Here is a 27,985-nt window from a genome sequence, read left to right on the forward strand (position 1 = left end):
AATGAACTGAGTGAGTTTTTAAATTGTTAAGTAATCAAGCGAATTACCAAAAGAAGAATTTGCTGGCTGGACTATAAAGAACTAATGGCAGGACGACTAATCCAAACTTCTAGCAAAGCTTTCCCGAAAAGAATAGAGATGACCCAGTATTAATAGTAATGATGGTGATGATTGACTGCCTGAAAATCAGTCGGATTAATAATTTTAACTAACTTAGCTACTCGCGAGCATTACGATATCCTTTGATGGGCTACCCCAAAAACCATTAGATCGTCATCAACTTCTCATGCCTATTGCAAGACTACTTTAAACCCAGAGAAATTTTAATGAAGTCTAGACAAAGAATAATGTTTACAGAATGTTTCACAACTGTTTTTGAACTTTGTGAAATTAGTTGAGCAACAATGTAGAGTTCTGGTCTTTGCCTTTTTACGTACAACAAACGTAGAATGTTTTAACTAAACATGTTCGTAAATATAACTATTTTGATGTACATGGACAAGATACATCTAATGTGATTCGAAGCTTGTCAGGCCTTAATACAGTACATACTTTAAGACGTTCGTTAATGGCTAGAAAAATTCGTAAAATAATACAAAAATTTTGGTACTCCACGTTTCGAAAACCATTGTTGTCCTTCATTAGAAGCTTCTGCAAAATTCTCTTACTTTTTTTTCCGAAAAAACATGCTGTGGCTACCACCCTACACCCTCTTCCTTTTCAAATTACACCAATTTTACTCCAACGTTGATTTGTAAACTAAAATTACAAAAAAACAAATCAGGCCGACATAATTAATATTTTTTGTTAAAATTTTGTCCAGTTGAATGTTTATTTAGTCTACTCAGATTTATAACAGTAAAACAAACAACCTCCCGTTAAGAGAGACAAGTCTTTGGAACAATTCCAGCTTTCCTTTGCCCCCCCCCCATATCCTTCTACTTTCAACCACATTGTCACAATAGATTTTTTGGCTACATTATAAAGTTCTTGTTTTCCTTGGGCTATTCTTGTGTATTTTCACTTCGTCAAGATTAAAACTTGATGATGATTATTGCGAATTAATGAAGATAATAGCTGTTTAAAATGTAAGACTGTTCTCAGTTCGACCGATTTGTTTTTACCATTTAAATCGAATTAGATATTGTTTTGCTGCAAAAAAGATAATCATTATTTATTCTATTTGCGATCTGAATAAACTCAATTCTGTTCGCCATTGCTGGGTTTACTCTTCAGGAGCAGAGAGTGATATATTAAAGACAATAAACTGTATTTATCAAGTTTTAATCGTGTTATTTCCCTCAAATAATATGTACATGTTTTGGCAAATTTTCTAAGACATTAAAGAGATAATATTATATGTTATACAAAATAATAATAGTAATAATAAAACTTCATTCTCAGTTAATAGATGATGTAACTTAGGGTTTGCTCAGTTAATGACAAAAATGTTATATAAAAATAAGCTTTAGTGGAGAGGAGCACATTTGAACAGAATTTACATTTTCTGCTACAGAGTGCACAGAATCGTATTACTGAACCTTTTTATTTTGTTTTCTACAATTTTAAGTATTCTGAACAGATCTATATCAATAAACAGTTTGGTACTTTACATACATATCTATATTTTTTTAATTTAAAAATGTTGTGTCAAATGTTTAATTTAAAAATGTGTCAAATCTGTCCCACTGGTGGGGTACGTTTGAACACAATATAAAATAGAAAGAAATGATATTACTTCACTCTGAATCTACCTTCTATCAGTTATTTCTCTCACTACTACATTACTTATAAACCACTGATATCTAGTTCAAAAATGAAGAATGGCTCAGTTCGGGATGTTGTACCCGAAGTGATGGGTTTAGGAAGTTTGAACAAAATACTCGGTTTGTTGCGCTTCTTAATGTAGTAGGTTCGGACCACTTTCCCCTTCTCTGCGATTAAACAAAAAAAAGTCACAAACTTGCAGGTCGGTAGGGCGGCACATTTTAACTGGTGATGTTGAAATGTGCCCCCTCTCCTTCCGTAAAAGAAAATATAATATCCAACACTTTTTGCAAGCAAATAGACTTTTGTAAATACTAGATTTAAAAATACGAATTCCAAATGTTAATATGGACTAACAATACTTACACCTTGTCCACTACAATCTTCACAATACACTTCCAAAGCTGTAACAAAAATTTTACTTCTACCTTACAAGATATAACATTCCTCAATTCTGGACTTTACAAACAATGAAAACGAAGGGAAACTCTGTCAATTATACAACAGGTCTGCCACAACATATGGAGAAAATTACCAATCATAAATGTTTTAAATAATTGGCGAGAAATTAAAAAACTTTTCAAATGTGCCCCCTCTCCTCTATACATCCAGTATGTTATATTCAACTAGAAAACCAAGTTTAAAGAGATTCAGCAAGACGGTATTTTCGGTTCACCAGTATTTACCAATACCTTAATGTCCTTCAGCTTTCGGCGTTTTTTGTTTCTGAGTTACAGTGTCAATTGTTAATATCTGCCCCACTTGTGGGGTACCTTTGAACACAATATAAAATAGAAAGAAATGATATTACTTTACGCTGAAACTACCTTCTATCAGTTATTTCACTCACTACTACATTACTTTCTCTTTTAAACAACTGAAATCTAGTTCAAAAATCAGTTCGGGATGTTGTACCCGAAGTGTGATGTGTTTAGAAAGTTTGAACAAAATATTCGGTTTGTTGCGCTTCTTAATGTAGGTTCGAACCACTTTCCTTTTCTCTACGATTAAACAAAAAAAGTCACAAACTTGCAAGTCTAAATACTAGGTTTAAAAATACAACTCTAGAAGTTCACACTCTGTTTATAGCCCACGATGGTACTCAATATTCTTGCCTTCGTGGCTTACCTTCGCGTTCATCCCTTATCCAAGAAGCATCCTCACACTGGGATAGTCAAGCAGACTCAGAGACCAATTAGGGAAAAAAAAAATTCTGGCCAAGGTTATCCCCGATCGTAAAACAGAAATATTTCTCATGAAAACTCAAAAATCAACATTCTACACGATTAGGCTAGGCTTCCTCTTAGTAGAGTAATGGGAAGTATTAAACGTCTTGGTCAACCTGTCAGGAGTTAAACCCCATGATTGGAACCTTGGAAATAATCTCGCAGTTGATGGCAGAACGACAATACCATTTACCTTGCCAGTTTTAAGTTTCCATGACTTGCCTTACACAATAATGGCGTTAACCTTCGTTAATTAAATAGTAAATTTTTCTAAATCAATTTGCGCTCTCTTTTAAGAAGAGAATATATTATTTCATCTCTTTAAAAGTGCGTAATTACAGTTATGATTAGTGCATATAAACGGTATTTTTCACAAAATGAAACTGAAAGTCGCCGTAACCTTGTCCTGCCCTGATGGAGGAGTTCTTGTTCCCTTTTATACCATTCACTCGGCTCATGTTAAAACCTGTTATGCAAATTCTCAAGAAATTGCTTATATGGCATAGGTTTCTATGAATGTGATTTATTTGACCTAATGCGGATTCTCAGACTACTCCATACTCTGCTTTCGTTTTAATAATTACTTTTATTTCGCATGTTTTGCCTTCATTAATTATTGTATTCCTTAAAAAAAGTAATTAAATGGATTTTAAAATTGAATGATAACAACTTTCACTTCTGTTTTTTTAGGGTGTCATTTGGCAGTTCGAAAGGTTCAATGGTTGAAACTTTGATATACGAGAGCCCTCTGCAGGAAGAACCCGAACTAAGCCCGTCCACCGACCAAGCATCTGTCGACAGCAATCAGGGGTAAGTATTTATCAAATTCAAGCTCTCATAAACTTTTAAGTTTTGTTTATTTTTTATTCTTTCGACATTTAAAGCTAAAAACTTCTTTTTTTGCAGCTTTTTGGCCTTGCCTTTCATTATCCAGCCATTCTTAAGTCTAACCCATTTCCTACTTACATCTGAGTAGCCACCGTTTACAGCTATCATCCTAAACCTATTATAACACAAGAAGTACACTCTCTGTTTACAACCCACGATGGTACATTCTTGCCTTCGTGGCTTCCCTTCGCGTTCATCTCTTATCCAAGAACAATCATATTTATTGATAAAGTCCACAGTGGATTGTAGTAGATACTATCCTCATACCGGAAGTATTTCTCTAAACACTTTTTATAAAATAAGGAGCACTTCCTTTCTTTCTCTTGCTTAGCCTTGGCATTTCATTTACATATTTGAGATCTTGACAGTTTAGAAGAACTGGTATGAAGTTCAGAATAATTGCACTAGGTATATTTTTTGAAAGATCCTAAATGTTCAAAGCTGTCATGGTTGAAACTGGTCCTTTAACGTTATATCCAAATAAGGACTTCAATAATATTTATTAGATCGTTTCAAAAGAAAATTTTTTGCCAGATTTCTTATTCTTCAAAGACAATAAAACGAGTAACACCTTCAGCCTGCATTCCTCTTAAAAAATGAGAAGAGCAAGTTTTGTTTATTGAAATAATAATAGTTCGTAAATTACTGCAACTATTAATAAGAAAAAATTAAATTAACAATTAACTAAAGAATAAAAAGTTGAATTTTTAAACCGATTAATCCACTACGAATTAAGTTAGACAGTTCGTTTTGTTTTGTTCAATTTCAAATACTCATTAGCAGATTATTGTACAACTAGATCCTCATTTGGTAGTTCGTATTTTATTTTTATGAGTCATATAATAACCCGATTAAAGTTCTGGTTTATGTTTTTGAGTATAAATTAAAACGCTTATAGTGTTGCCTTACTTAAGAGATCTGATTATGGGATTACTTACTACTACAAGACCACCTTGAACTAAAGTTTTGGTTTGCATTTCTATCTTCAGTTCCAGTTTGTTTACACTTGTTCTTATCCTATTAATTAAATGAATTTAGATTTGTATCTGCACCAGTCAGTGCTTAACAATTTAATATCTCTCTCTTCCGATGCTTGAATGGAACGTGTGTTTCGTATTCAGTTTGACTAGAGTTGGTAGATGTTGATACAAGTTCACCTCAAGCTTTTAGTAGTTTTTGACGATCAACCTTGCATAAGTATCGTACCCGTCCGCTATAGTCCTTTCCTATTATCCTCGAAGATCTTTCGGACTGTTCATGCTGTGTGAGTAGACTCCAAGTGCTACAGAATCATGAGTGTTAAGTTGGTAATGGAGGAGAGTTTAAAAAAGGAAGAATACTGAAGGGCCCGATATCTGACGACAGTTAGATCCATTCATCAATCTTACTCAATATCTTTTTAATTGCAGTCCCTACCAACTAAATTTAGGTAATAAATAGTTATAGTTTTAAGATAGTTCGTAAATTAGAATTGCTGTGAGAAAAACAACGCAGGGCACGAGCGAACATTTCTTTAAAAGGATTACAAACCTGAGTTAGAAAATATTTTCTCTGTATTCAACCTCAGACCAGGAGTCCCCGCAGGCAAGGAGTTATTTGCAGATAAGGATCATATATGTTGGTCTATCTATGTTGGCTAGTAATCGGATCAAAAATAACAAGAGCAAGGTACTATTTTAACTGTTGATATTTAACCATCGTAATATATTATCATTATAAAATATATTTTAATTATTTAGCATGTTATTTTTCTATATTCTATTCGATTGGCGCCCTTTGTGGGTGCACATTGCTTCATTCTCACCTGCCTTCGAGAAGTACATTTCTTGCAATGCAATACAGAGCACAGTGTTTGGGTGAATTGTTTCTGTCTGTGAGCAAATAATGGTCTCAGTCCGGGTGTTTGCTGGGTCTAGCAGTTTGCAGTTCTGCCTAGTGAATCTTGTGCCCCAGGGTTCCGCAAAGATAGCAACTTCCCCAGGTCTTTCTGATTCCAAGGAACTTTATAGATTTTAGTAATGAACATTTTTTGCTACCATTTTTTGATGGGTTTCAGCGCAGTTTCCATTTATAGATCCAGATTGTTATGAAGATTAGTAGACGAATTAATCCTATCATACGATTTTAAACATCCATCATGCGTAAATAGAATTTAATCAATGACTTATTTTAATGTAACGTTTTTTGAAGCATTAATGAAATTGAGTTGACAATTGAAAGCCAAAAATAAAGTCGCTCGTCTTGAACCAATCATTAGTTGATCGCAAGTATGTCACTTTCAAAGATTGTATGTAAATCACGATTTCCAATTCTTACTTTAGAAATTTAATAATCCCAGTTATTTCAATATCAGCTAATTTTCTAATTTTACTAACTCGTTGAGAGAAATCACTCTTTCATATGTACAAGCGTTGTAATTATAATGATTTGAAATGGTCTGCGTAGAAAGAAATGTTTGTCATTGTCATGTCCTTATTAATCTTATTTATAAACTGATTGAATTATTGCTTCAAATTGCATGAATCAAAAGAATTATCGTACTAATGCTAGCATAGTGCATCCCGCGACTGTACTGTACATGAGCGAAGCAGCGCTTTGCGGCACCGCCACATATAGTGCTCCTCTCACTGACCACCAATGAAAGAGATACCCCTTCCGGGAAGTGCGGCTAGGGCCGCATGGAGCCCGCGGCCCGTAGTTTGGGGACCCCTGATCTAAGTGCTTAGAAAACAAAGTACGAGACCTTGGACTATCGACAAACGACTACGTGGAATCCCCATAGTCGACTCATAAGACAATGACTTTAAAAATCTAACCACTTGCTAACACGATGGTCAAAACTAACAATAAACAATATGGGAACTGATTTATAAAGCACTTCTGAAACCATTCTAGACTTACAGGCTCAAACTGTAGAGAATTTATTATAAAATCTCCCTCAATCACAGTCTAAAATTCTTCTTTGAATAACAAATTTTCCATATTTCACCCATATAACACCATGTCCTAGATATACGAGGGTGGTTTGAAAAGTTCTCGGAATGTACTAGAAAGAAGTGTCTTACCTCGGTGGGACTGCTTTTATTTTTCAATATAGTCTTCCTGTAGACTAATGCGTTTGGACCAGCGATGTTCCGATGCCTTGATCCCATCTCGAAGATGAGATTCCTCCAGGCCTGCAAAATACCTTTCCAATTCGGCTGCCAGTCCTTCCGTTGTAGGAAATCTCCGTCTACCGAGAAAAATTTTCAGCTTGGGGAAGAGATGAAAGTCTGATGGTGCCAAATCAGGTGATGGCAACAATTCGTACCTCAGTTCATGAAGTTTTGCCATGGCAATAACACTTGTGTGCGGGCGGGCGTTGTCCTGATGAAAGATGACTTTTTTCCTTGCCAAACCAGGCCTTTTTTCGCGTATCTTTTCCTGCAGTTGGTCTAGGAGGTTTGCATAGTATTGTCCCCGTAATTGTTTGGCCAGTAGGAAGATAATCTATCTGCAGAATGCCTTTTGCATCCCAGAAAACTGAGGTTTCCGGCCGAAAGTACTGCCTTTGCTTTCGTATTATTCAGCCTAAGACTTTTTGTTAGATCGTTATAATATATTTCATTCGCATTGATTATCTCAATTCTCTGTCATCGGCTTCAATTCTTTTTTCCTTCCAAACAGCTCCATTCAACGTCTAAAGCGGCGCTGATTCCGCGATTTCCTTGGCGTTAGGAGACAGGTAAATAAAGAAGGCACTCGTAGAGTCGCCACTGGGTTACGATTCCTCTTACGTCACTTTCTCGGACACTCTATTTACTTGTTCCTGGAAATCTACTTTTTTTTTGTTGCTCAAATTACAAATGGAATTTATAATAAAATTTTTATGATATGCATTACGAGGTGTTCTGAAAATCGTAGAGTGAATGTAAAATAAAAATACCATTTTTTGAACGGTTATGGTGAAGTTTAAATTTCATTTTCTTAAATGTGATGGCCTATGATCTGGGAAATGTATTTCTTATTTAAATTATTCTGTTTACATTATTCTGTATAAAATTATACTACATTATGATAAAATAAGATATTTATCTCAGGTAGAACCCTGAATGTTATTGTTAAAACCGCCCATTATTAAGAATAATAAACACAGAAATTCTCTCAGATAAAACTGCTAAATAACGTGTACACACAATAAGCCCCGCGTTACAAGGAGTGTCATAGTGTGTTGTTTGTTATTGTACAACATCGTAACTCCCCGTCAGATAATGCGCTTCTCAGTCAACAGTGTTCACCCATTCTTTGTGCTCGTTTCTTAACATACACCTTGTGATTTTTTTTTACTCTGTGCTCTGTTGTGACTTTTAAGGCCAAAATTATGGGTGTGACAAATTTTGTTGGGTAAGTTCCAAGTTTTTTAATTTGAAAATTAAATGTAAATGAATTAATAAGTTTTATTTGGTTTTTGGAACTATTCCCATTCAAAATTGTAGGTGTAAAAAATATCAATTTTTTTTTTAGTGACGCTATTTAATGTAAAAAACTGATGTAAACATTTAGATAACCTTCTCTTACGCAGTTTAAGAAATTAATTTTTCTTGCTACATAATTTTTACTAAAAAATCGGTAACTTCAATAATTATACTACACAAATGCCAATAAAGGTTCTATTTTCGAGTGAAAGTGCTACCAACTGCAAAAATAAATCAATAAAATGAACTTCCTTCCGATCAGCCATTTTCTTTGAGTTTGAAGGTAGCGTTACGTATTTTGTCTTTAATAATATTTAATAAATGGACTTACATGACATTGAAATGGTACTTTAGTTCCGATTAAAACTTGGTACAGTAAATTTGTGATGATTGTCTTTAAACTTAAAGATACAGTACAGTAAAGACTTATTACTGTAAAGTATAAATAAAATGAAATTTCTATTCATTGATTTGATTTATTGTAAACTTATTCATTGTTTAATCGTTTAGTTTGCCAATTTTTTGAACAAACAAATTTTTGCAGACTTTGTATCTATCCTTCATCATTTACTGCTATTTATTTACTAAATAATATCTTTAGAGATTTTAGAATTTGCTCGCACTAATTGCTTTTAGATTGTAACAAATGATGATCACAAAGTTGATGCTTTTTTCTCTATAAACATTCTTTTTGAGACATCATAATTGTGAAAATTACATTTCCATTGTCTACAAATAATTATTCTTCAAGTGGAAACTTCTTGGCGGAACGACCTTCTCGCTACTGTACTCCTCAAGTTTCTAATACATTCTTTTTTTCCTTTAAACCGGAATTTTAGAACAGATCCAATTGTTACTGAATTTAAAAAGTTCCATATCCTTAAATTGTTACTAAATTTCACTAGAGGGAAATCTAACACTCCCCGTCCTGATACAAGATTTCCTACCAAGAGTTAGCCATTTGGCCGAAGTTAGAGATCTGCAAGAATCTATGTTTCCTGAATTTCGAAGATCACAAAGCGAATATTCCCGGAAAATAGAAAATTTAATACGATCTCAATATTTTCCTTTCCTTGAAAAGAAAAATTGAAAAATTAATTGAAGAGCTTGGTGCAAAAAGGAGTTATCTACATTTTTTTTCAGAAAATGTGTTTAGTGGCGCCCCCTATTGTATGTTCAATTCTACATCTTTTGGTGCATAAACGAGTCCTTATGCAGACTCGTTTATTATTACTTATTCTCTAACCTAGGTTACATTTGGAGCAAAAATGAGTTTTCTACTGCAGATAACTATCTTTTGCTCCAAACAGAAAAGATGACGCCATCAATCAAACAAAAAAATTTTTATTAGGTTTATTTACTGTTTATGTTAGGTAGATATTATTATTTTTTTTTTTGACAGGCATAATAATATATCTAACATTCGCTCCGACAAGACACAAAATGCCACTTAAAAGCTCAAAAACTAGAAATCTGTTGACTAAAGTACTTAATATGTACTCGAAGTTTTACTGAAAATTATGATTTTGGTGCAAAAAAGAGTTAGCTGCAAAATAACTTTTGCTTATAGCAAGCTTACAAAATGCCCTAGAAAGTTCAAATTGAGCCCCAAATGACCCCATCACAATATATTAACTTATCCTTACAGCAGACACAACATAAGGAATACATCTTAAAGCATGTTAAGTTTTTTGTCCCTACTAAAAAATTTTTAAAAAACTGTAGATAACTCCTTTATGCACTAAGCTCTTCAATTGGCTACCGAAAAAATAACTGATTTATTATTTAAAGTCTTGACATTTCACCAGCAATTCAAAAAATGGATTAGTATGGCCTTCGAATAAAACATGTTTAAATTTCAATTATGATGTAATCATCACAAATATAGGTAGCTATCGATTACTAACATGTAAAGGCGATAAATTATTCTTTGGTTAATTCGAATCGTGCCAATTTAAATATGTCATTGTGTTGGAATAAAAATTAACGTTTGTGATTACTACAACAAAACGTTAGGTTTCCGAAGTTGAAGTTGGTTTCTGCCACAGAATTCAAATTTCCTTTTCCTTTGATGAATCCATCAAATCTATGGTGTTAAATATAAAAGTATTTACATTTTTAGATCTTTAAAGCGCCGAAGTAAAGTTATTAAAATCATCCGAATTTAAGTTTCGCCCCGAAATGCTGGTTTGAAGTTAATAAAAGTATGAAAATTTTTAATAAATCTTCTCTCTGTAGTTCACGAGGTAAAAACAAGTATTATCTTGTCATGTTTCTCCTGGTGAAAACGTATTTCGAAGGCACGCAATAATATCTCCTGCTCTTCCACATCCTTAACATCCTTAAGGAAGCACAAGTACGAGGGTCGTTTGAAAAGTCCTTGCAAAAATAAAAACTACTTAATTTTGTGGGGTAAACCTTTTTTATTTTTCAACATAGTCTCCTTTTAGGCTTATACACTTCGTCCAACGCTGCTCTAGTTTGTTGATCCCTTCCGAATAATAGGATTTGTCCAAGTCTGAAAAATAGCCATTCGTTTCTGCAATCACCTCCTCGTTTGAATAAAATCTTTTTCCCGCCAGCCATTTCTTCATATTGGGGAACAAATAGTAGTCCGAGGGAGCCAAGTCTGGAGAATAGGGGGGATGTGAAACGAGTTGGAACCCTATTTCCATTAATTTTGCGACCACAACTGCTGAGGTGTGAGCTGGTGCGTTGTCGTGATGGAAAAGGACTTTTTTGTGGGCCAATCGTGGGCGTTTTTCTTGCAGCTCGGTTTTCAAACGGTCCAATAACGATGAATAATATGCACCTGTAATAGTTTTACCCTTTTCCAGATAGTCGATGAGGATTATTCCTTGCGAATCCCAAAAGACAGTCGCCATAATCTTTCCGGAACGGTCTTCGCCTTTTTTGACGCAGATTCCCCCTTGGTAACCCATTGTTTAGATTGTTCTTTGGTCTCAGGAGTGTAGTGATGTATCCATGATTCATCCACAGTGACGAAACGACGCTTAAAGTCCTGCGGATTCTTCTGGAACAGCTGCAAACCGTCCTTGCAACACTTCACACGATTTTTTTTTTGGTCAAGCGTGAGCAATCGCGGCACCCATTTTGCGGATAGCTTTGTCATGTCCAAATTTTGATGCAAAATATTATTTACCCGTTCATTCGAGATGCCCACAGCACTAGCAATCTCACGCACCTTCACTCTTCTGTCATCCATCACCATATCATGGATTTTATCAATGATTTCTGGAGTAGTAACCTCAACAGGGCGTCCAGAACGTTCAGCGTCACTTGTGCCCATATGGCCACTCCGAAAATTTTGAAACCACTTATAAACTGTTCTAATCGAAGGTGCAGAGTCACCATATTGTTTATCAAGCTTCTCTTTAGTCTCCTGAGGCGTTTTGCCTTTCATAAAGTAGTGTTTAATCAACACACGAAATTCTTTTTCGTCCATTTTTTGAAAATCACTCGACTTCCTCGATTCAAACGAATGCCAAACACAAAGAAATAGACCGATCTGGCTGAAACTTGGTGTGTGTTCTTCCAAGAGATGCTACTAACTAAACATAACCTCGATACGCGCCAGTGGTGCTATCTCTCTGACTTTGCATGGACTTTTCAAACGACCCTCGTAAGTGTACTATGCTGAGATATTCCAAGCATTTATAGCCAAAGACCTTGACCTATTTAACATCATAGAGCTATATTATTCTATCAATGTATTGGAATTTTGAAGGCGCATAAAAAGAAGTAGTAGAGAATTTAATTTTGACTATATTTGATTGATTCTAGTCCTTTCTACAAATTTGTTTGTATAAATAACAATTCCAAATAATGAATCACCAATACGTATATACAGGGTGATCCATTTAAAACGCACCAATCCCCAGTTCGAATTCCGATTATGACAATACTTTATTAAAAAAGTACATATTATGATTTTTTTTATTTTGGGATTCAAACTGGGGATCTTCCATTTACAAAGCCACGCTCTTACCGTAATCATAGGTTAAGAAGTCTTGCATATGGGTGCATTAAAATTATGTGCTAGTTGCTTTTGTTTGATGATAAAACAAATATGTCCTGATTCACCCACAACCATTACATTACTCTACATTCTTTAAAATCTTGTAATTATTATTATTTTTGTTCTTTGCGTCACAAATAACATTTTTTGGGACCTTCAAAAACGTGTATTTCTGGTGGAAAATTAATATTGAAAACCGTTCGCGAATAGATAAAATTGTAACTTTGATCTTAAATATCTTGACTAATATTAGGGAAATCGAAATGGGGTTAACGTCATTTTTCACAGTTTTTTTTTTATGTGATTTCATAATCATTGTCAAAACCAGTGGTCCTTATCCCGATCAGCTTTTTTAGCCGTAACCCCGCCAAAAATGAAGATACAGCATCAGGGGTGGAAAATTTGAAAACTAGACCGAAAAAAACATATAGTTTACTTCGTGTTTTTTTCGAAATTCCGTTTTCCTAAAATGTTTTTAGCGATTGGTGCGTTTTAAATGGATTACCCTGTATATTCTGAATAGAAATTATATATTTATTTAAATAAAAAAAAAATATAGAAACAGAGTATATTCGAATAAAATGTTTTGTATAGTTCGTTAACAAGTTTGTTATGCTAACACGGTTGTTTTGAATGACTAAGTCACAAAATTTAGCCACATTCTAAAACATCCTATATGCCCTCACTTGATGACTCATAGTTCACTTGCATAATATTACCCGATTTAGTTCATTACAACATTTCTGACGTTGCAGCTACTCCTACACAGTTTATTTAACAAATTTTAAAATCTTAAATGCAATTTAACTTACTAATTACTTTTTTAAATTCTTTATTACTGACTGGGGAAAGAAAAGTTCGTTATTACAATCGATTATTTAAATTTCTAAATACGACCTCGACAAATTTGAATCTTATTCAGGTGAATAAGGAATTGTGTGGCCAGAATTTTATCTACTCGCTGTTCCACCGGTTGGCCATGAATTCTTTTTCTTTCCTTTTTTTCTCTTCAACTTGAATATTTTTCCTCCCCATGGGAAATTACCTCAGCGTGTCTGGCTTGTTAATAATTAAATTTTTTAAACATTTTTTTTATTTAATCTAAAATTCTGAAGGGCAGTTCACTTTATAGGTAGATTGTGCATGCAAAAAACGTAAACAAAATCTTAAGACCACAAATGTCGAACTGATGGTTAGGAGAGGTTCAACGATTAAAGGTATTCTTTTTAAGAGTAATTTTTCTTGGAAGTAGACTAAACGGACGGTATGAAGATGGCCTAGGAAAACTAGCTACAGTTTTTCAGGCTGAGCTAGCTGCAATTTGGTTCTGTGCTGCCGAGATTGTTGGACGAGGAATTATTAATTCTAAGGTCGTGATTTTCTCGGATAGTCCGGCTGCTCTACGAGCTATTAGTTCCTACCAGGTCAACTCAAGGTTAATATGGGACTGTCTGGGTGCCCTGAAGGAAATTATTAGTGACCAAAATAAGGTCTTTCTGGTTTGGGTACCTGGTCATTCAGGACAAAAGGGAAACGAAGTGGCAGATTTATTGGCCCAGGAAGGCTCTGTGGGACACTAAAGTTAGCTCGGAGTCCTGTTTTGGGGTACCAAAGTGTGTGAAGACTGCGGCCATTAACTTATGGGTGCAGAGTAGGTCTCAAGAGTGGTGGGTGGCTTGCCACCACTGGGCTGAGACAGGCGAAGGAGTTCATTAAAGGCTATTCGCCGAGGCTGACTGCAAAATTAATCCGTCAAGGCCCGCTTGGGGCTATAAGGATGATTGTAGGACTATTAACTGGCCACTGCAGGCTCAGGAAACAAATGCATCGCATGGGGCCTGGTAGATGATAGCTTTTGCAGGTTCTGTCAGGACGTGTTGTATCAGTGTGAGGGGGCTCGTATGGCTAAGGATGTTACTTCTCGGGGAGGAAAAACCAAGACCTGTGAACTTTACCCAAGAGTCGCTCTCCAGCATTAAGAGTCTGATTAAAAGGACAGGTCACTGGTGGGTGAGCTTTAGAGGAGGGGAGCCACAATAGATCCAAAGGGGTCGTAGTGGCGTAGGCCTTGAGGCCGCCCTAGTCTAATCTATCTATCTATGAAGATTGTAAACGGCATTGTATATTTGTGAAGTGTAGAGGATAGCTTTTTGTGGTAAATTTCTAAAGATTGCAGGTGTATTGAGGATCTTCCCCAGTTATTTATTTTTTTTGAAGATGTTTAATGATGAAAGCGATTTCTTTAGCGTGAAATACGGCTTGATAACTAAATCTATGAACTTTATTTTGCATTATAGAGCGGCAAAAAGTTAAACAAAACAGAATTGCTTCCGACTGTTACTTCATTAAGAATTTTTAATATAATCCCAGTGATTGTAAGACAGTTTGAATTTCAAAAATCCCAGTTTGCGACAACCCTGTTTTTATAGCGCAAAAGAATTTACTGAGGCAAACTGGTGCTCTGACCACTTCCAACTTGATTGAGTAGTCAGTATTTTGGTTGTTGGTTAAAGCGTTATTTTTTTTATTTTATTTCATTTTTTTATGATTTAAGGCGCGTCAACATCTAAGGTTATTAGCGCCCGAAGTTTTTTTCAGTGCACTGCCGGGCCTCCGGACAACACTCTCTCGTTACAGATAACACTGTCTATCACCAGACAGTGAGCTGTAAGAAGCTCCTAGGAAGAGAAAATCTAAGGGTCCAGCAGCTGGATTCGAACCCGGGACCTCCGCGTAGGAGTCCAGTTCGCTAACCGCCTAGCTAATCCCTTCCCTAAAGCGTTATTACTTCAAGACTACATTATATCACAGTCATTTACAAATTTGTTTACTTTATTTTACTGTTAAGAATTGTATTATTATTGACGTGACTTTATATGATCACGCAATAAATAAATAAATAAATACAAATTCTTGGAAGAGTTATAGGTATTGACTGACTTCATTGTTAATATACTCAGATTAACTAACAATAACTATAATGGGAGTATGTGTTTTTATAAGATTGATATTTTTCACATTTTGAATAAATTCACACAATAGAACTTTAGTTATTACAATAAAATTAAGTACATCATTCATGGTTTAAACGTACTGGTGCAAATTGCTGTTATCATTTAATTAATATAATATGTGACGTGAGATTTGTTTTGTATAACAGAACTTTGAACAGATAAGATGATAAAAGATTATTTCTTATGTTATTCACATTAAATTTTATAAGCAGAAAAGCGTTTCTTTTTACAGAGATAACAACACAGGAAAATCGTACATCGATAGTTCTTTTAAATAACTTTTCGATTTTTCCTATTCGATTCTTTTGGAATTAAAGATGAGGAAATTTTTTGGTTTAAACTTCCTCATGACATCATTATTATGTGAGTTCTCTCTGAAGGTACTACAAAATTTAAAGGTACAATTTTAAAAAAATAATCTATTCTGTGAAATAACCAATTTTCTTCAATTTGAAATTTTGTTTACATATTTAATCCTTATTTATATTTAATGGTGGTTAATGTGTAAATAGTGAAAAAGGGCTTTAAATGACAGCCATTACCTCTCTCGCCCTCATGTACCCTTCTTCATTGAATGTTTTCAATAAATGTTAGGTAACTTATGCGTGATTCCAAAACAAAGTTTATACTCATTTGACCAAATTGTAAACTCGGCAATGTACATAAATACTTAGATCAATTTTCCTGTTAATATTCGAGTCCAGGAATTTGACCAGATCCATTTCCTCCCCGTCATCATGCCTTAATATTAAGATTAATAGGACAGAAATATATATTTTCCGCCGTGCTCCTGTCACGTTAAATTGCCAAGTCCTGGAGTTTCTTATTTAAGTAATTACTTAACTTCAACAACATCGAAACTTCTACTGAAATCATTAATTGTAACTTAATTGCTGCCAAAAAAAATAAAATCTACTGCCCATCTAGAAAGAAATAATTCAGTTTGGATTATCTGCAAGCTGTATTTACAATCTAATAATCTCGCTAGAGATTCGAAGCAAAAAGCGTGAAATTATTCTTGAGGTATTGGCTGGTGTTGTGACCTTAGTTAAGGGAGAGAGAGAGAGAGAGAGAGAGATGAGTTCCAGTTCCACTGGCATCTCCTTCGATGGTTATATCATCATCTCCGCCCTACCGGAAATAACGCCTATTTCCTCAGAGTAACTGCTTGCAGATAGCTTGGGCTCTCTCTATTCGATTGCCTTGTGCGTTTGGCTCAATACTTCAGTCTTTATCCACTATGTAATTCGTATTATTTAGCTGAATTTCTAATTAATATTTTAGTTGTACCATTATTATTTCGTAAAGTTATTGAGGAGATTTTAGCTTGCTATAGAGTAGAAATAAGACGCTATAATTTTAGTCGGAACATTTACGTGTCTCCCTGATTACAATTTCATTTATTTTTTTATTTAATGACGAAGCCCAGAGCTTTTTTTTTTAGTGTTTTTTTGCATTGTTTTAGTGATAACAGTTATTGAGATATAGAAGGTTAAATTCTGCAGGTTTTCAAATTACTTCAAATTTCAACGTTTATATCTATTTTGGTATTGTTCCAATTACAATGAATTCTTTATCTAATTGTAGAGAAAAGTAAGCTCTATAACTAGTATAAATCACAATGTTTACGTTATAATAGTTATTGAGATGTAAGAGGTCTGTAGATTAAGTAATGAGACTGATTTTTTTAAAAAAATTTTATTCAAAAAGAATTACAATTCTATATTGTCACCATCAAAATAACTTCCTTCTGAAGCCACACAGCGCTGGAGACGTTTCTTCCACTCCTCGTAGCAGTGCTCGAACTCCGATACTGGAATAGCCTTCAGCTGGTCGGTTACAGCCGTTTGAATGTTTTCGACTGTCCCAAAAAGAGTTCCCTTGAGGTGATTTTTCAACTTCGGGAAGAGAAAAAAAGTCACAAGGACTCCAAGTCAGGCGAATAAGGAGGCTGAGGAGCCACAGGAATGTTTTTACTAGCCAAATACTCGTTTATTGAAATTACAGTGTGACAAGGAGCATTATCGTGATGCAACACCCACTTGTTCTTGATGTTTGGTCTCGTCCACAAAGAGTTTCACCTCAAGGTCAAACGGTCAATCAACACTTTTACCTGGAGGTTCTTGAAAAACTTCGAAAAAGGGTCACTCCTTACTTGAGTCCTTGAGACTTTTTTCTCTTCCCGAAGTAGAAAAATCACCTCAAGGGAACTCATTTTGGGACAGTCGAAAATATTCAAACGGCTGTAACCGGCCAGCTGAAGGCTATTCCAGTATCGGAGTTCGAGCACTGCTATGAGGAGTGGAAGAAACGTCTCCAGCGCTGTGTGGCTTCAGAAGGAAGTTATTTTGAAGGTGACAATATAATAGAACTGTAATTCTTTTTGAATAAAAAAAATTTAAAAAATCAGTCTCATTACTTAATTTACAGACCTCGTGGAATGTTAATTTTTGCTGGTTTTTAAAATTTCAAACGTTTATATCTCTTTTCGTATTGTTCCGATTTCAATGAATTCTTTACCGAATTGTAGAGAAGCATAATCTCTATAGATGGTAAAAATGGCAATGTTTTACTGATCATAGTTATTGAGATATAGAATTCTTTTTTCTGGTCAGTGTTCTCTCATTATAAACATTATCCAATACCGTACTGTAAGAAACTCTTAGGAAGATAATATAGAACCGGTAGCTGCATTTAAACCTAGGATCTCCAGTACTCTAACCATTTAGTATCATCCCTTCCTTACAATTTTCAACGTAATAACTTAAACATAACCCAATAACAGCGAAAATTGTAAGCAAAATTATTCATCTAATATAGTAAACTTCGTATACTTGATTTTCATCTAATTCTATCATCAGTAAACAAACCTGATTCTAATTAATATTATACAGAATTCAGAATCAAATAGTAATTCTGGAGTTTGGAGGAGAATCGAACTTCATCGTTCCTTAAGTAATACTTTAGAGCAGGGGTGAGCAACCTTTTTAATCAATGGGCCAATTTAAATTTAAATTTTTTTTGGCGGGCCGCACAAAGATTAACTCTTATTAATAATTTACGAAACGTCCGTATTGCATGTTTGAACAAGTCTCCGACAAGTGTGTATCTCGTCACAAAAAAATCGCGCAGACGCGGCGCGTTCGTATTGCATGTTTGAACAAGTCTCCGACAAGTGTGTATCTCGTCACAAAAAAATCGCGCAGACGCGGCGCGTTCGTATTGCATGTTTAAAAACGTCGTCGACAGACAAGTAACTTGCCATAAAAAAATATTTCGGTTTAGTATATACTACCATTTTATTATAATTAATTTTTTAACAATATATTGATGGGAGAAAGTCGATAAAATAAATTCAATTTTAGAAATGCTTGGCGGGCCGCGTGTTGCTCATCCTTGCTTTAGAGTTATTATTATTATTTTTTAGAAAATGCTTTCCTCATTTGCAGTTATTTATGCGATAGTTGCGGAAAGTTATTATAACCTTCAATATTTTTCCGAGAGTCAACAAATGAACAATAAAAACATTAGTTATTTATTTTCCAAGTGAGAGAAGTTGAGTTTTCACCCAATCGATTCCAGATTTTGCCAAAAGAGGGATTTAAAAATGGTTCACTTTTTTTTGGCAATTCACATGCAGTCTATTTTATACTTACCTTCTATGAAGGGAAGGGATTAGCTATGAGGTTAGCATGCTGGACTCCCACGCGGAAGTCCCGGGTTCGAATCCAGCAGCTGACCCTTAGATTTTCTCTTCCTAGGAGCTTCTTACAGCTCACTGTTCGGTGATGGACAGTGTTGTCTGTAACGAGAGAACACTGTCCGGAGGCCGGCAGTGCACTGGTAAAAGCTCCGGGCGCTAATAACCTCAGTTGTTGATGCGCCAAAGAAAGAAAGAAAAACTACCTTCTATGCAACTCCGATCACCACAAAAATAATAAATTACCTACACATCTACTCTTGGACAAGTAATTAATTAACGAAAACGTTTCTTTTCTGTAACACCAGTTATTGCCTGAGCTCTTTCTCGATAATTAGAGCTTCATCGTTGCCTTTTCTTTGTGTATATAAGAAATAAGTGCATGAAAACGATTGCACTTTATTATTGATTTTTTCAATAATAATATCTTCATATCTTAAAAGATACTAATTATAGTATCTTTTAAACGGTCCTTGAGCAGTGATTAAATGTTTACGTTCTAAAATTTGATTTCAAAACGTGCCACTTTCATGGCTGTCAAGTATCCCAATGTAATATTAATGTACAATGTTGGGTGTACGAACAATTACCTAAGGGAAATTTGGTACAATCAGCCAACTAATAACACTGGAACCTACATGTGTACATTATGGGATTATAGCCTGTAGTAAGCATGTTTCAACATGTTCAGCTCTGGTGGAAACCCAGGGCTACTGGTTACTGCTCATCCGAATTAATTGGATTCTGTTTCTATTGAATAGACGCCGCATTAATATTCTATATATTGATCAGTCTCCCATAAACGGCTTCTTACTTTATTCAACACTCTCTTGTAATCTCTTATAACTTTTATTTATATCATCTTCCCCGGCAAAATTAACTTTTGGAAAAGGTTCACAAAGGTCCTACCCCTTGTGTAGTCTTAAGAAGGGTTAAAACTATTTCAAAAAACGTCATTCAGGAAAATTTCTTAAGCAGAAGTACCTCTTTGCACAATTGATTGTTTACTTGATGGAAAATGGCTCTATTCTGTGAACTTCTTTTACACTTAACATTAAACATAGATTTAAATTATTTTGCTAAAAAAAAAAAAAAACTCGTTTTAGTGCAGTTTTCGAGGATGAGACACGGGATAGGCTACCCTGTAAGGTAACATTTCAGTTTAATGTGGGGTTATATAAACTGGGTAATCTTGTAAACCGGAAACGAGTGGAAGCCGAGGAATAGGAAGCTAATGAGAGGAGAGATATCTGGGAAAGCCTCAGAAAATCGGCCACTGCCTTTTAGACATACCTAAAAAATTTGTGCTGTTGCGATTATAAGAGTAGGATAATCATCTCCAGAATTGTAAGTTTCTCAGATATCCAGCAGTCAGTTCCATGAGGTTTTAATTCAAACCAGCGTTAATGTGCTTAGACATTCTGATGAGTATTGGTATGTAGTATCTAGTGCTCTGGCATTCAGAACTTAAGCGTAATGAGACAGTAGCTTGCCCGGGAGAGTTTCCAGTATACTCTCAAAAGAACTTGAGCCATTTATAGCGTAGGAAAGAAGAGTGTAGCCGACAAAGCCTGGTCATGCAAAGAGTTGCAATAATAGTGGTGAAAACTGAAGGTTTCTCTCTGAAGGTCTCTCCTACTCTTAGGCAGACGAAAAGTTCATTATGAGCTTGCCTAAATTAAGCAGACTTTCGCTTAGAGACCACTGCCTGAGTTAACAACACACGCGTTACCCTCGGCTTAACAACGGTTAGCCTTGTAGATTTATCAGAATGAAGAAGAAACGGCACTGTACTTATTGAATAGATGCTATTTCCTGATCCTGGCTAAGAGCTCGGCCCTTTAGTACGGGAAACTCGTGCCTTCAAACTTTACCTAGAAATCCCTTTTCTAACTCTTGAGTCTAACTAGACAGGACTGAAGAGGTCGCTCCTACTAACCAGGAGGTTGCTACTAGAAACTCCCGGTGTAACGAGTAGTCTACCTTCACGGGAACTAATCTAATTTAAACTTACGTCCCAATTATTAGAATAAAGAATTAAGAAGCGGACCACAAAGATGAATTCAGGGAAGGGAATTAATATGCGGTTAGCGTATTGGATTCCCACGCGGAGTTCCTGGGTTCGAATCCAGCTGCTGACCCTTAGATAGGGTAAGCTCCTTCCTAGGGGCTTCTTATTACAGCTAACAGTTCATGTTGACGCCCTTAAATCATTAAAAACAAAATAAAACAGAAGAATTCATGCATCTAAGAGACTTAATCTAGTTTTGGAGCTAGATGCCTATAGTGTACATTAAAATTACTTTTTTAATAGCAATTTATGGGAAAACTTTAAAATTTACAAAGATTTTCGGGAGATTTCAACCAACCTATTAAAATTTATAAATTTTATGTGGTGAATAGTGGACTGTCTACTGAAATGTTAATGCTTATTAAGTAAAAACTACCTAATTCTTGAAGTCGGAGAAGGAAAAAAATTGCAGCGTGGGATTAATAATTTACATGTTTATCGCTATTTTACCTGAATTTATTTTCATTTAAATTCAGTTTATCGTTTGATACATATATATTTTTTATAATTACAGCCAAGCCCGCATTATTTAAATATAATAATAAGATAATATTGCTTCGTGTACGTTTTAACTCGTTAAAGTGAGGGCTACAAACAGCATGTGTTTTAGTACAAACTATGCATTAGATTACAAAAATAAAATAATAAATTCTATATGATGCGAAGTAAGATCATAACCGACTTTAGCTTGCTGACGTAATAGCTTGTAAATCTACCAGCTAGTAAAAGGTTTGTTTTTTTTCTAGCGTGGGGGTGGAATACTTTGTCCGTGAGTTGTATCTCTTAATGCATTTTTATGTTTCTGTTACACTGTAGGCGATCGGATGTTAATTTAAATTGTTCCTTATTTCTTTAAGTCGAGTCCCTTATTCCCCGTTCGGGCAGTCTTAGTTTCATTATTTAATTAAGTTATTATGTGATCCTACAATTCTGTGTCAAGGCGGTAAATTACTCTCTCCTACTCTTGATCTCAGAGCTAGCGTTCAACAAGCCAGATATGATATTACACACGGCGGATATTCTTACCCATTCACAATCTATAATTTAGTTAATTAAAATTTAATTCCAATCCCACAAACGAATGTCGCCCGCTAAATTGGGCTGTTCTTTAATGAGAAATGAATTAGGAATCAGTACGTACGACAGAAAAGGAAGGATTGGATACGACGATAGAAGACATCTATTGAAGAGACTCATTGAACCCATCTTTCATATCCAACAAATCGCAGTTTAACTAACTCCATTTTAAAACCTATATGGACTTACGGAATTGAACTATGAAGTTCAAGCAATCCTCAAAAGACTGCAATCCCTTCAATCCAAAATTCTCTGTACCACTTTAATGGGTGGGTCCCTTCTATGTTTCTATGCATGTGAATAAGTAAGTGCAGTTTTAGCAGTGCACCAAAACTGATGTAAAAATATCAAACAAATGAATGAATGAATAAATAGTGATTAAGTTTTGTTTAGAATAATTACTTCTTTTAGCTAACAAAAATAATATTAATAAAGAGGGAAGGGATTAGCTATGAGGTTAGCATACTGGACTCCCACGCGGAGGTCCCGGGTTCGAATCCAGCAGCTGACCCTTAGATTTTCTTTTCCTAGGAGCTTCTTACAGCTCACTGTCCGGTGATGGACAGTGTTGTCTGTAACGAGAGAACACTGTCCGGAGGCCGGCAGTGCACTGGAAAAAGCTCCGGGCGCTAATGACCTCAGCTGTTGATGCGCCAAAAAAAAAAAAAAAAAAAAAAAAAAAATATTAATAAATTTCGATTGTGCTCAAATTGTGTATTATGCAAGTGTTGATTTCTAAAACTTCTTTTTCGTTTGAAATTTGGTTGAATTTAATCAGAAGAATTACTTAGAAAAATACTTTTCTATGGTGCTAAAGGTTTTTTTTTTTTTTTTTTACTTTATTTATTTCCACAACTGCAGTATAATTCTGCAACAAGTGAAGCTGATACAACATGATACCTAGAATAGATACATGAGTAACATGAGGGGAGAATTCACCCATTGGTGAAACTCCCAAAGTGGTACAGTTCACTATTGTACATTGGCAGTTACTTCATTTAGAAGATCGCGTGGCCACCTGCGCTTCAACTGTCTGGGAGGATTTCCTGGTAGAGTAGTAAGTTGGGATACTAGTGGATTAGGCTGTGAGGTGATTGATGTGTGGAATTTAATATAACGGGATCTTACAGCTTCTGAAACATAAGGAACAAGGAAATAGGAAGGTAGAGTTATAGAGACATAGTAAGGAGCATTTGCGATTCGACTGAGTGTTTTTGACTGGAAGGATTGGATTTTGTAGATATTTGAAGCTTTGGCTGAGCCCCAAAGTTCCATTCCATAAGTCCAGGGGCAGGTTTCAGTATCATAGTGTAGATAAGTCGTTTATTCTGTAGTGAAAGTTTAGATCGCTTGTCGAGAAGTCTAGAGAGAAGTTTGAATCGTCTGTTCAGTTCTTTCTATTTAAGTCTAGTATGTGGATTCCAGGTTAGGCGTTTGACCATGAAGAGTCCTAGATAGTTACCACAATCTGTTGTGGGTAGATGAGTGAGGTTTAGGTAAACGGGTGGAAGGACAGTTCGCCTTAGGGAGAGTGTAGCGTAATTACATTTGTAAGGTTTTGTTAAAATGAATGAATCTAGAAGCAATCATACGTTTTCTTAATAAGCGTGTAGTGAAGCGCTAGCACCAAGATATTTAATCCTTATAAGAAGATTAATTATATTAAATCAAAGACTAATCCAAAAAAAAAATGGATGGGTATAATTGGAATGACCGACAATAAAAGACAAGAAGACACAGAAAAAGATAATTAGGAATAACGAAATGGAATTGCGTATTACTGCAGGCGTTCTGCGGAGAAGCCATTTGACATATATTAGATTCAGAGCTATTGGTTTTTCTTGCAGGCTCTTATGGAAATGGAAGATTCAGGTTGCTTGCTCTTCAGATGAGCTAGCTCTTCACCAGTGCCCTGGATATTACAGCAATTTTTTTTTTTTATATATACATTCCTTTATTGGGAATCAAACTTGAAGTTAAATTTTCGAGATGAAATTGAACTTTTTCTGAAAAATACATATTTAAGGCTCCCCTGAAATTGAAAAAAAAAAATGCATTTTTTTTGGCGCCAGGTCTTTCATTATGATTACTTGAAAATTATCGTAGATTAAATCGAGTAAAAAGTTAGTGTTTCAGTGCAAATAACGTGATTATTGAGTGAAAATAGAAACAAATTGGTCCAGATACTGTGAGAATTATTGTGCCTTAAGTAAGGTATTCAAGATAAACTGTGGAAGTTGCAAATTGGCTGGTATTATTTCTTCTTCTTTAGCATTTACCTGCAGTGAATGTTCTCTCTAATAGGGCTGGAATAGAAGAGAGAAAGGAATTAGAGGCGGCCATCTTGCCGAAGAGAAGGGTTTTCTTTTGTAACGGAATTCAACTTCGAAGACATTTCTTCTTTTTGTGTTGTTTGAGTCACGAAGTTGTTACAGATCTTCATCTCATTTCATCTTCTTCTCAGTGAAAATATTAAACTTAATTTCTTTCACTTTTAAGCTAATAAAGTTGTTACAATCTCCTTTTAAACTTTAACGCTCAAATCTTTACATTAAACTACCTCGAGTTGAAATAGAAACTGCATTTCTTAGAAAGTGCATTGTGAACTCAGAATTCTGGCCTGAATATCTCTTTGTAGCTGCACATTTTTTTTTTTTACTCTTGTTTGAATGAGAAAAGTGCAAGATTTAAAGCTAGTAGCAACTTACAGTAAGTGCCTGAAGTCTTAGTTAACGTAGAACTTGAAAGAGAAGAAGCCTTAAATAATTGGGAACAGTAGCATTACTCTCAAAAAACCATAATAAATGTCTACAGGAGACAGAAACTGAATCTAGTGAATGACTGCAACTAATCCACTTCCTAACAGGCGCTCCATGCGGATATTTCCTGCACCATTTCCATATGCTAGAATCATCTTTTAATGTCTATATAATCCGGTGGGATGTTCAGTACTTTACCCAGCTAATTTATTACTGCCCACTCTTAGTACAGAGCCTGGTTTTATCAGCTACGTGCGAACGCTGGCCCTTGTTAGAGCACAGTGCTGATGGAGGTGTAGAAAATCCAGGAATTCGTAAAAGGAACAGTATATTTACGTAATTACTGCTTTAAAACAAAATTATTACTTTATTTAAATTTGTCTTTGGGACCTTATCTTTTCATCTTCACTATCTTGGGCGGCCCGTCTCGCATCTTCTTTATCTTCATTATCTTTAAATCAGCCTCAAAGCTGCCGTTCACTCATTGAAGCATGGATGGCTCTTTCTATCTTCGCCTGGATAACTTGGCAGCATTCTTTTGTACTATTGTCCCATTTCCCAGGGCGCTGTAAATGTCCTAGCCACTTCACATTTCCCTTTTTGATAAAGCCAGTTATATTCTGATCTGCGTACAGATCCATTATCCCTCAAACCCTCTATCACATCCATAAATTACCATAAGTCACAAAATCAATTTGTAGAATTCTTGTATTTCAGTTTTAATTTCTATAAAAAACTTTATGATAAATTTTATATATTAGCGATTCTGTGTCCTGGTACGTTAGAACTAGCAGTGATTGAATTCAATTTTCAAAGAATTACCGAGAAATAATGGCAACACTGACAAGTGATTGGACGTACTTTAGCAAACATCTCCATTTTGGGAAGACTTGTACTTTGAATGAGGATGCGTACTTCCGGTACCGGAGGCAAAACGATATACGTTTTTATAAGCACTTCTTCTACTAAGTTAATTGCCAAAAATGTTGGAACTTTCTCTAATTCTCTCATAAAGTTATAATAGAAACTATTTATTAAAGAAGCACTTTCGGTCAGCATTAGCTTCAGATTTGGAATTTCGGTTACATATTTAATATTTAATTCTTATAAATATTCCTATGTGATTAGTAAGGAACGGATTTTTATGTTTTTAAAAATGCCAAATATTTAATTAAAATATGCATTTATTTTCGTCAATTATGTGGAAAATATGTGATTTTCTTAAAATATTTTCCGGAATATTTAAGTAAAATGGACATGTTTTTTTATGAAAATGGATTTTTTTTGGGGGGGGGGCAAGTTATAATTATTTATACAAGAAAAGAACATTTTTACAATTTGTAATAATTCATTAGGAACAAAATAATTTGTTTTTACAAGTTATAATGATTTATACAACAAAGAACATTTTTACAATTTATAAAAAGATGTGTTAAATTTTCAATTTTGAAAACTTCTCTCTTCGAAATTGTTTGCAACCACATGAAATTTCAAATGTTGGAACGTAAAGTGTCGACGATCTGGGCGTAAGATGGACTTGTAACGACTAAAAGATCGTTCAACATCTACAGATGTTATAGGTGCCTTGCTGAAAGAAGTTATCTCGTTGGTTGTAAAGGGTACACGATGTTCTGAGGTGACTTCTGTTCCACTGATAATATCAGAAATCTTTGTTCTTGCTCAGTACTTCTACCAGTTTTGATCTGATCAGATCTCCCTTACTCCCAGGAAAAAGTTCGGCTGGAAACTTGCGAAGATATTTAGCAACCAGTTGTTTGTTTGAGGCCGATGTTCGTGGCATTTCACCCAAAAAAGAATAACTAAGTGACCGAACGAAATGAATTGGACACTTCAACGAACGAGCTGAAAGAGCAGAGAACGTCAGACAACTTCAAAGAACTAACAAGTGCCCGTCACTGTTAAGCAGCATTCTGTGTAAATTACAACAACCATTGCCCACTGTGATTCTCAGCCCTACAGTCTGTGGTTCACAGTTCCTGTCAACCACCTCCCAATTATGAAAATATGCCCAAAATGAAAAAATATGTACATATTTTGATTAAATATGTAGAAATATTTATTTATTTTAATCAAATATGTATAAATATGCGATAACATCCAAATATGTGGAAATATGTGAAATAAAAGTAGACTCAAACGGCTTAAAAAGTGTCAGTATGAATACTTCTAGTTGAAAAACGTCTGTAAATTGCCTAGAAAAAAATATGTAAATACATACGAATCCGTTCCCTAGTGATTAGTGTACACATAACAATGAAGTGGCCCTTCAGATAGAAGCTAACTCCTTGCTCAGAAGTATCTTAGATGTTGAGACGCGCCTTGAATTCAAAAAAAATATTTATTTTGACTTTCAATCCTCAAAACTGTACACTTACTGAAGAGAATTTAAGAATGTGAAAATCGTTATAAAAACATAACCACGTTTTATCGATTGTATTTCCCACAATGTATTATTACCTAATCACTGTTCCTATAATTCATTGATACGGTCCGTTGCACTAAGCCGCTGTACTGCTTTGTAAACCTCTGCTTAAGCTTGTTGGCTGTCTAAAACATTTAACGATCATTTAATGATATTTGATAAACTTGAGATTACAAGTTAAGTATTTAAGAATTTTATAATATTTTTTAATATATTTTCATCTTTTTTATAATATAATATGATGCGCATATTTCATAATATTTATATCTAAAGTTTTCTTCGCTTGTTTATTTGCTTTGCAACTGTACACATTGCAAAACAAGCTAAAGAGATGAGAGTTACAGGAAATGTGTCCATTATATGTAATTTGTGCTTAATAATCTCAGCTTGAATAGAGAAATTAACGACCATCCAGTGATGGAAGCCGTTAGTTCGCAAGGTAGGCAAGCTTACGCAGCAACCTTCGTAGGAGGTCGGCGTTATGTGTTAAGATGATCGCGTGGCCACCGCCGCTTTAATCTGCGATGTGGATTTAAAGGAAGTGTTG

The 27,985-nt window shown here is 35.0% G+C and overlaps 1 protein-coding gene across 1 annotated transcript in view; it reads left to right on the forward strand.

The window, feature by feature from the left end:
* LOC141449700 (uncharacterized) overlaps window positions 1-27,985 on the forward strand; it is a 377,448-nt gene that overhangs the window by 187,589 nt on the left and 161,874 nt on the right. Inside the window, exon 3 of the mRNA XM_074119357.1 lies at window positions 3,684-3,803. Within this exon, the coding sequence (XP_073975458.1) occupies window positions 3,684-3,803 (120 nt within the window). The remainder of the gene's footprint in view (window positions 1-3,683; window positions 3,804-27,985) is intronic.

This window comes from Rhodnius prolixus, unplaced genomic scaffold (genome assembly GCF_049639745.1).
Source record: "Rhodnius prolixus isolate KJV_2025 unplaced genomic scaffold, Rpr scaffold_2, whole genome shotgun sequence".
In the NCBI taxonomy this organism is placed as follows: Eukaryota; Metazoa; Arthropoda; class Insecta; order Hemiptera; family Reduviidae; genus Rhodnius; species Rhodnius prolixus.